The 10049-nt window shown below is 44.0% G+C and overlaps 1 protein-coding gene across 3 annotated transcripts in view; it reads left to right on the top strand.

The window, feature by feature from the left end:
• The first annotated feature begins 372 nt into the window (after positions 1-372).
• The window catches only part of SLC2A12 (solute carrier family 2 member 12), a 31549-nt gene continuing 21872 nt past the window's right edge, over positions 373-10049 (top strand). For 2 of the 3 annotated variants that reach the window (XM_056486556.1, XM_056486558.1), the window contains exons 1-2: positions 373-652; positions 8697-10013. In XM_056486556.1, the coding sequence (XP_056342531.1) occupies positions 550-652; positions 8697-10013 (1420 nt within the window). In that variant the 5' untranslated portion in view covers positions 373-549. The remainder of the gene's footprint in view (positions 653-8696; positions 10014-10049) is intronic. The other variant, XM_056486557.1, reaches the window with a different exon arrangement.

Raw genomic sequence — 10049 nt, 5'->3', positions numbered from 1 at the left:
AAGTCCTGGCTCCTAATGCCACAGGCTGCAAAGGGCTGCCATGGCTGTTTTCCTCTCCACTGCTGCTCACCATAACTTGCTCATAAGCTACACGAACGAAGCGATGCCGTTCAGTGCCCTAACTTTAGCTGACAGAGCAAACTCTTCAAACCCTCCCTTTCAGCGCGCCTTCTCTGCTAAAAACCTGTGCGTATGAACAGCAGCAAGAGGAGGAAAAGAGAGAGACCCTGTAAGTGAATGGGTAAGGAATGTGCATGGAGCTGTGCAGAGATGTCTGATGTCTCAACTATTTGTTAAAAGGCAAAAGCAATACTTCCGACAGACGGCCCTCCCCTCGCCTGCAATAGGCTCCCCAGAATAGCAACAGCCCGTGTCACTGCAAAGGGCAAAGCCTTCTGAAATAGCAACAAAGTTGTTCACAAACCACTTCGTGGTTTGCGTTTGGTTCCAGGCAGTTTCAGGAACTTGTGGCCATGCGGAGAGCAGGCTGCGCTTTGGCGGCCGGCCGGGGCAGGAGCGCAGCCGTGTGAAGGTGCGCAGGGGGCAGCGATGGTGGCCGGGCAGGGCACGGAGGAGCCGGGCCAGCAGAGCCGGGCCATGGCAGCGGGCGAGGATGAGGAGCGCGGCCGCGGCCGGCTGCCGGCTGCAGCAGGTAAGGACAGGAGCTGGGACAGCAGCAGATGGTGCTCGGGGTTAGGGCACAGCTGTGGCCAGCAGAGCTGATGCTCCGGGTTAGGGGACAGCTGTGGGCAGCAGAGCTGATGCTCGGGGTTAGGGGACAGCTGTGGCCAGCAGAGCTGATGCTCGGGGTTAGGGCACAGCTGTGGCCAGCAGAGCTGATGCTCCGGGTTAGGGGACAGCTGTGGGCAGCAGAGCTGATGCTCGGGGTTAGGGCACAGCTGTGGCCAGCAGAGCTGATGCTCGGGGTTAGGGCACAGCTGTGGACAGCAGCAGCTGATGCTCGGGGTTAGGGGACAGCTCTGGCCAGCAGAGCTGATGCTCGGGGTTAGGGGACAGCTGTGGGCAGCAGAGCTGATGCTCGGGGTTAGGGGACAGCTCTGGCCAGCAGCAGATGATGCTCCGGGTTAGGGGACAGCTCTGGCCAGCAGCAGCTGATGCTCGGGGTTAGGGATCAGCTGTGGCCAGCAGCAGCTGATGCTCGGGGTTAGGGCACAGCTGTGGCCAGCAGCAGATATGCTCGGGGTTAGGGCACAGCTGTGGCCAGCAGCAGCTGATGCTCGGGGTTAGGGGAGAGCTCTGGCCAGCAGCAGCTGATGCTCGGGGTTAGGGCACAGCTGTGGCCAGCAGCAGCTGATGCTCGGGGTTAGGGGACAGCTCTGGCCAGCAGAGCTGATGCTCGGGGTTAGGGGACAGCTGTGGCCATAGCAGCTGATGCTCAGGGCTGGGATTCCCGGGACATGCCTTCCCAAAGTGCATACGGGTATGGAAGGGGACTGCCAGCTTGAATTTTGAATGAAGGTGTGTGTGTTATGCTTTCCCTAAAAGGCCTCGGTCCTACTGCTGTAGGTGCTGTCCGTTGTGTAAATCCTTCTCCTTTATGAAGATCAGCTGTCTGAAAGACAGGAGAACCTGCTGGCCTCTAGCAACAGTGATCTGGTCCTTGCACACTCCGAGTGGAGGGAGTCCAGGCAAGCACTGCACTGCCCATGCAGGGGAACAAAACAGGCTGGGGGGACAGGGTCTCCCTCCTCTTTTCACTTCCCTAGCATTTCAGGAAGAAACTGGATTTCTCTGCTGACACCTTCAAAAATCAGTCCGAAAAAAGTTTTCAAGTGCAGAAATGGAATTTCATAGCTCTTCATCTTTGCTACCCAGCCTGTTTGCAGCATGGTTTTGTATTTTCAAACTCTTTCCCAGATGATAAAAGGGGATAGTGCCTCACAATCATGATATTTCTCAGCTGTACCCAAAGAGGACAGCATGATCATAAGCCAGAAATGACAATGTCCCAAGCAGATTTTGTTCATTTGGAGCTGAACAAACTGATTAACATAGGAACATTCAGAAACCATAGGCACAAATGCTTTGTTGGAGTGCAGTAATGATCTGTCAAGCAATGTGTCCTGACACTGGAATCAGAGGTTAGCCAAGAACAGAAAGTCAGTAGGTGTACAGACACATTTAACATTGCCTTAGGGACTGAGGAGAACAGTGCAGATGGTTATAGGACAGCAATAAACAGATAGCAAAGTTTCTGCAGCACATGGGTTAAGGTTAGAAGAGCATTGTGCAAATTACACATCTGTCCTTACCCAAAAATTAAAGCAGTAGCCTGGGGAATATATAATTGCATAGTTAGAAATTAAAAAAACTTGTTGATTCTTACTAGAAATGAACAAAACAAAACCAAAATGCCATTTCACGTAATGAGGAGATAGGCTGCCTATGTTGACATAATGAAATTATATAGCAGAGCAGTAAGAGAGGATATGAGTCTGTCCAGGATCTGCATTCCCTGTCTTTCCATCATTGTCAGGGGGTTTTGTTCATGAAATTTGAATATTGTTTGCAAAGTACATTTATTTGGCTTATGCTATACAAAGTATTCAGTGTTCCACTGTAAGATGGAGGAGTTTGGATGAGTGGTACATTAGTTTTCTTCCACCTTCTCTTTTGGTAGAATTTACAAAGTATTTATTTTGGGTTTGCCTTTCACACTTGGGTGGAAGTCCCATTTGACAAATGATCCCACATGGCCCTGACATTATTTTTTGGTTAAGTTACTATTTTCTGAGATTTTCCAGCTCTTGTTTGCAATATAGCTTTGTCCCAAAGCTGCCATTTGTTTCATCCTTGGGTAACTGGTTAAGATCCCATGCCAGACTCCTGGAGGGACAGGTAGGTCAGATGTATTCTAGCTAATAGGAGAAATGCACCTACTGAGCAGCTACTGGATCTAAATAAACCTCAGGTGTTGGAATAGAGCAACAGGGTAACAGACAACTGGATGAGATAGAGAAAGTGACTGTGGCAGCACAGCAAAGATCATGATAATGAAAATGGGGGAATTACCTTTCATAAGAAGCAAAACTATGATTGAATTATGCAGCAATACATTCCATCAAACATTTATCCTAAAAAAAAAAAAGTGATCCTCATGCTATATACTCAGCAAAATCTTCTTTAATGACAATTTATATACTATATCCCTTGAAAGACACACTTTTTGTATGTCAGACAGCTCTCAGATGGAGAAGAAATATGTTATTAGAGATAGCTTAAAATTCTCAAATACAGATGCTGTAGTTTTAAAATTTTTTGTAGATAAAATTAGATGTCTTATTCTACTGAAAAAAAAGATATTCCATGCTGTGGATTTATATCTAGGCAATGCATTCAACTCATTAGGGTTTTCTAACCTGTGCTTATTAACCAAAGGTTGACAGAACTTGGATTCACTTTCCAAATGTCTAAATAGATCAAAGAAATTGCAAGGATTTAAAGAACTTTCCTGACCGGAAAATACCTTCCTTCCCTTCCAAATGGAGACATTTCTCATCTCAGATTAAATCAATGTAAACTGAAGAAAGTACAATGGTGGAAGGGACTGTTGAGTCCCCTCTTATCAAAATAGATATATTTGCACAGGTTACATAAACTAATCTCCCTCCCCCTTCCTGGAAGTTTTCAATATGCACACTGAATGATCTCTTGGGAGAAATTACCACAGAAATCTCAGTGTCTGGACCAATGTGGAGTGTGGTACTGCCAAACTGAGTTGGAAAGGGCTCCTTTCCCTTATCTCCCCCTCCCATTATGTGGGTGAAGAGAGGTGTTTCCCAGATCAGCCTGCTTGCAGGTCGTCCCTGGCACTGATCATTTATCCATAACGCCCATAAAATACATGTACAGACCAAATACTGTGTCTTTGGAAGGGCTGTGTTTTCCCAAATATATGCTTGAAAATAAGTAAAGGGGCACACCCTTAGTACTTGGCCCCGTCCAGCCTCAGTGTCAGTACACTGTGCTGCTGTACTGCAGCTGCAGTTGGTCTCCTTTTCAGGAGCCAAGCATAAACACTCCCATCGAATGTTCTTAAGGACAGGTTTGTTTGCCAAGTAGGGCTGCTTTTGACTTGAACAACAGTTGTGAGAAACCACTTTGTTTACATGGGAAACCAGAGAATAGACTTTCCAATCACTTGTCACATACCAGCCACACACTCATTAGCCATGGTGTTAGTGGCAGACAGAAGGAGAGAATTCTCTGGAAGCTATCATTAAAATATTTTATTCCCCTCAGCTGTATACTGCCATATGTTTTGCTGGCATCTCATAAAAATAAGAGAAATATATAGATGTATTTATAAAGAAGCTTTTTGTAAAAAAAAAAGGAATGCCTAAGAACTGCCAGCAGCATCATTAAAAGTGACACTTAAAAGGATTGTGAGTAGAACTACTGCAACATTCTTTATCTGGAAACGTTAAAGCAAAACATATGCTGAAATCAGAGGGAATTTTGCCTAGAGGAAGGCCATGAAGGGAAACTGAGCAGAGATTTCAAGGTTTAGCTCAGCAGGCAGTTGTGAGCAGGCAAGTTTCGGGTACACCAGTTAAAACAAAACCTCATGGTGATATAACAATGTTTTTCAGTGGAATAGTGCCTGTGAGGGACAGGAGACACCAAGTTAACTACTGACTTTGCTGCTGCTAATGCAGAAGTACAATGTGTCTCTCTCTGCATCACATCAGGAACTGCTTTTCATTCGGGGGTGCTCTAGTTACAGCCCTCCACTATTTCTGTACATCTGTGGGTATGTGTCACTGGGCACATGAAGAAAGATACCAGCTGACCCAGTAAAAACAAACAAATTATACATGAAGACATTGACCAAGTTGCTCTACTTGGAGAAGCAAGAAATAAATGTGCTTGAATGCTCCCTTATCAATTCCTAGGTGTCCAAGCTCTACATCTAGCTTGTACAGACTCTCAGACTATAAAGAAATAACCATCTCAGTTTCTCTGATCTAAGGACCACAGGTTGATGTGAGCACAGTCTGGATTGTAAAGACCAGTGCTGGTGGTGGACTGTATCAAGATATTTGACTTGGCACTCTCATTCAGAAACTGAAGCCATCCAAAAGTGATACTCCAGCATTTTAAGAATTAAGAACTGTGCAGGACACAGACTTTAAAGTATCAATAGGGTACACTGTCCATGCTGCTGTGTTTCTGTTGAAGAGCCTTAAACTTAAAAAGAGGGTTTTTGCCCCTCTCTTACTTAATGTTTTTTCTTGGTTTCTTGGAAGAAAATAAGATTATTTAACAGGGTGATAAAGGTGATAGGTGATCAATAAATATGTCACTGGCTGAATGCAATTTGGAGGCCTTGGCCTGCTGACTGCAAGTGAATGTGCTGCCTGGGGTTCCTCTCTGCTAACTTTAGACATCTGCATCTGAGCAAACCACAGTTTCCTTTGATAGGCAGTGAAGGGAAGTAGGCACCCAACCTGATTCAGATGTCTGGAAGTGCCTATTTTTCTCCAGTGGTTGCAAGAGCAATCTAGAGATGGTGTAGATGTCTCACAGTTAGGTAAGTTGAACCCATCCTATGTATTTTAATAGAGACAAATGTCAAGTGATTTGCATTCCTCACTAGGATGCAACAAGGCAGGCCATATTTAAAGGCAAGTCAGTGTCTTGGAAAGAATCCAGTCAGAAAAAAAGTAGATTTTTCCTGAAGGATAACCAAAAGATAAGCTTCTGTATGGATCTGTGAGAATCCTTGGACAAGTAGAGAGGGAAATGTCCACCAGGACTGGAAAAATTATGTCCAGGTTTCATTGGCACTGTGTAATCACTGCAGGAGCACTGGGTCCAGATCACAATTTATGGGGAATTTGATGGTCTGGAAAAAGTTCGGAGAGGAGAGTTTGAATATTTAAGGGATTGGTAAACTTGTAAAGCTTCACAGGGTGAGTAGCTGAAAAGGAGATGTCTGTGAGATGACTCAATGACAGGCTGTAAGTCTGTACTTAGTGAACACAGTTAAGTGTGGGGAAATGGAGAATGGGATCTGATGGCTGGAAGATGAATTTGCAGAAATTAAGTTTAGAAATAATTTAAATAAGTAAAGTTTAGAAATAATTGGGATGACTGATGACTTGAGTCATTGGTTTTCAATCACAAGCCATTTTTGAATCAAAGCTGAATGCTTTAATTTGCCCAGTTCAGATGAAATGTAATTGAAGTGTGTCTGAAGGATTGTGTTGTGCTGTTTGTGAGTGTCAGACTGGATGAACACAATGCTCCCTACTCCATAATACATAAATTGAGGTAAAATCCTATGTTAAATACCTGTGGCTCAATGATATAAAATACAGAGAAATTCAAGAAAGCACAAACATCAACACTGAACAGTAGTTTGGGCAGAGCACTGTGATCAAATTAGCAGTTTAGTTTCTGGTATGCTCACTCCTTCAGCACAACACTGTGTTATTATCAACCCAGATTTCCAGCCAGGATTCATTGGAAGGGTATATTATCCAGATATAATAATATGCACCAAGCAGGCAACTCAAAAGTATAAATGGGAAGGAGACATTTTGTTTTGAAATGATGAAACAAATATTGCACATGTGCATTGCAGGATATAGCACTAAGCAGCTTAGCTGTAGTCAGCAGTACTTTCACTGAAGTACTGTTCAATGGGTGAAGGAGCACAGCAGGACCTATCCCATGCTTCTATTTAAAATAAGTGAAATGGTCTCAGATACTGCAGATACAAAGGAATAAAAAGCTTTAGGAATATTAACAGGTATGGACAGCAGCAATATAAAAAAAAAGTTCAACCACTGGAGCATTTTGCAAATTTGTTTCTGAGATTTTCTTCAAGATGTCCCATCTCCATCCCAATAGATCTTCCACCTGCCCCCACTTTTCACAATAATTCCATTCCCCCTGAGTCCTTATGGCCCATCAAGAACAAAACCATGTGCTTCTCCCTGTCTCTTTATCTCTGGTTTGCCAGCCACACCAGCTCAGTGGCTGAGTGAGCTGAGGTGCATTTGGTGCACTCAGTACCCAAGGGCTTCTGCTGTTTGGCTCAAAGTTAGGGCAGCTAATAGGTGATACTTCTCTTAACAGACTTAATGGGCTTGCACTTCTCCCCTGACCTCTGAGGCATTGCTTATATTCACAGTTACACTGTGTTACCCTCCAAACAACCCATCTGCCTATGGAGTGGCTGCAGGGTGGGATGGTGGAATTGTTTGCTTCTGGGAGTTGTCAGGAGAACACAAGGTGGCTTGGGGCACAAATGTGCCAGGGATCCTGCCAACAATTTAGTAGGGTATGTGGCCACATGCCAGGGTCTGGGACTGGGCTCTGCACTGTTTACTTTAGCAGTGCAGATGTACTGCTAGGGCTGCTCTCCTTCTCTCTATTCAAGATCTGCTTTTGAAATGCAATATCCTCTGTCAAATGGGACTGATCCTCACCAATATGCTCAAAATTATTGGCAAGGAACTCTGAGCAGCCAGTGTGATCAAAGAGCTTTAATGCCTTAGAAAAATGAGCTAAAAATAAACAAATTCTGTGTATCATTTCCAATTAGATCATATACCACTCATTCCAGGAGAATTAGCTAAATATGGACTCTGTCATGCTGCAAAAGCCACCTCTCCTCTGACATGTCCAATCTCTCTAACTATTTGCAAAATCAGAAGTCAATTTACTCTTTTTGGCTGTGTGGCAGCCAACATCATGATGCGAGGAAAACCACGCTGGGAGAAAGAATGAGACCAACAATAACAAACTGATATATTCCTCAAGGTTTAGGGTGCAAAAGGCTTCACAGCTAGTGGAATATGATCAGTCAAATCTATCTTGTAACAATAAACAATGAATCACAACTGTATAAAATGAGTTTGTTTTAAAGTGGACATTCAAAGGCATATAATCTGCATTGTTTTCATCATCTGTTTCTTATTCCTGACATTATGACTGTCAAAAGCGATGCAAAATATTTGATCAAGATATTCCAAAGAATCTGAGTTTAGACATGAGCAAAGCCTAGAAAGTTCATGAGTTTGCCTCAAAGATCAGTTTCCCTAGAATATCCCAGATATCTGCATCAGCCAGGTGCTCACCTAATAAGTCTCCAACTTGGCAAAATGAAAACAGTGGTACCAGCAGCCTTCATGTCATCTTCAGGTAAAACAAAGGAAATAATAAGTGGTGAAGGAAAACTTGTTACTTATTTGAGTCCAAGTTGAAGCAATTTGGCTAAGAAGTTTATGCTTTCCTTGTTCATGCTACTCTAGTTGGGTGGATGAGACTTCCTCAGTTTAGAAAAAGCAATGAAAAATCTCAAGACAAAAATTGCTTTCTCACCATTTCTTTTTGAAATAATATTCTGAAGCAGAAGGTTTAATTAGTTAGGACCTGATCAAAACCTTACTGACTTCTGATCAGGAAGATAAGGGACACAAAAGCACTAAAACTAAAGATTTTATATTCATTATTTTTTTTTTCTTCTTCTCAGAAATAGCTTTGTATGTAAATAGCTTTTATGTCACCACCGCTGCTGGATGTGCATTGTACCTAGCTGTTCTGCCTAAAAGTTACAGAGATATTTTATTAAACTGGTATATCAAATAAAGTTATTATTAATTGTCAGAATGTTGCAGAAATCACTCTTTCAAGTTTTCTCTTGTTTTACTGTCTTATTTCAGGCTGTGGAACATTTACCTTTCTATCTTCTGCCATTGCTGCTGTAAGTGGACTTCTGATGGGCTATGAGTTGGGCCTTATCTCTGGAGCTCTTCTTCAGATGAGCAGCATTTTAACACTCTCCTGCAAAGAGCAGGAAGTCGTTGTGAGTTCCCTGCTTTTTGGGGCCTTATTTGCATCCCTTACTGGTGGATTTCTCATAGACAGATTTGGAAGGAGACTTGCTATCATTGTTGCATCTTCTTTGCTGGTGGTGGGGAGTGCGATTTTGCTGCCCTACGAGTCGTACGAGGCGCTCATAGTGGGCCGGGTTGCCATCGGCGTTTCCATTTCGCTGTCGTCCATCGCCACCTGCGTGTACATCGCCGAGATCGCGCCGCAGCGCCGCAGGGGCCTCCTGGTGTCGCTCAACGAGCTCATGATTGTCGTCGGCATTCTCTCCGCCTACGTTTCAAACTACGCCTTTGCCAGCGTGTCCCGTGGCTGGAAGTACATGTTTGGCCTCGTGATTCCGTTAGGTGCTTTGCAAGCTATTGCCATGTATTTCCTGCCGCCCAGCCCTCGGTTTCTTGTGATGAAAAATAACGATGAAGCGGCACGAAAAGTACTGGAGAGGCTACGGGAAACATCAGATGCTACTAAAGAGCTTACTGTGATTAAGTCTTCCCTGAAAGATGAACATCAGTACAGCTTCTTGGACCTGTTTCGTACAAAAAACAACATGAGGGCCCGGATGCTGGTAGGACTCACTCTGGTGTTTTTTGTGCAAACAACTGGGCAGCCCAACATTTTATTTTATGCATCAACTGTTTTGAAGTCAGTTGGGTTCCAGAGCAATGAAGCTGCCAGCTTGGCTTCTACCGGAGTTGGAGTGGTTAAAGTGGTCAGCACAGTCCCAGCCACATTTTTTGTGGATCAAGTTGGAAGTAAAACTTTTCTATGTATTGGCTCTTCTGTTATGGCAATATCGTTGGTCACTATGGGTGTGGTGAACCATAACCTACATGTGAATTTCACCAAGGTCTGTAGAAGTCAGTCTCCAGAGGATTTCACTCTCCAGAGACCAGGAAACTTCACTGTCGCCAATGGGAGTCTCAAGGGCCTCTTTGCTAGCATGGCTTCAACAGAAAGATGGTTATTTGATGTACAAAGCCCAGATGTTACCAGGACAGGAGAACTGAACAGGACTGCCCTGGCAGGAGGGAAAAGCACAACAGGGTCTCACATGGAAAGTGGGGAGGTTCCTGTTGTCCTGAAATGGCTCTCACTGGCCAGCCTGCTTGCCTATGTTGCTGCATTTTCCATAGGTCTTGGACCAAGTAAGTGTTTAATTTTTCTAACTGTTTGTAACTTAT

This window comes from Oenanthe melanoleuca, chromosome 3 (genome assembly GCF_029582105.1).
Source record: "Oenanthe melanoleuca isolate GR-GAL-2019-014 chromosome 3, OMel1.0, whole genome shotgun sequence".
Taxonomy (NCBI): Eukaryota; Metazoa; Chordata; class Aves; order Passeriformes; family Muscicapidae; genus Oenanthe; species Oenanthe melanoleuca.
This window is presented reverse-complemented; position numbering and strand designations above follow the sequence as displayed.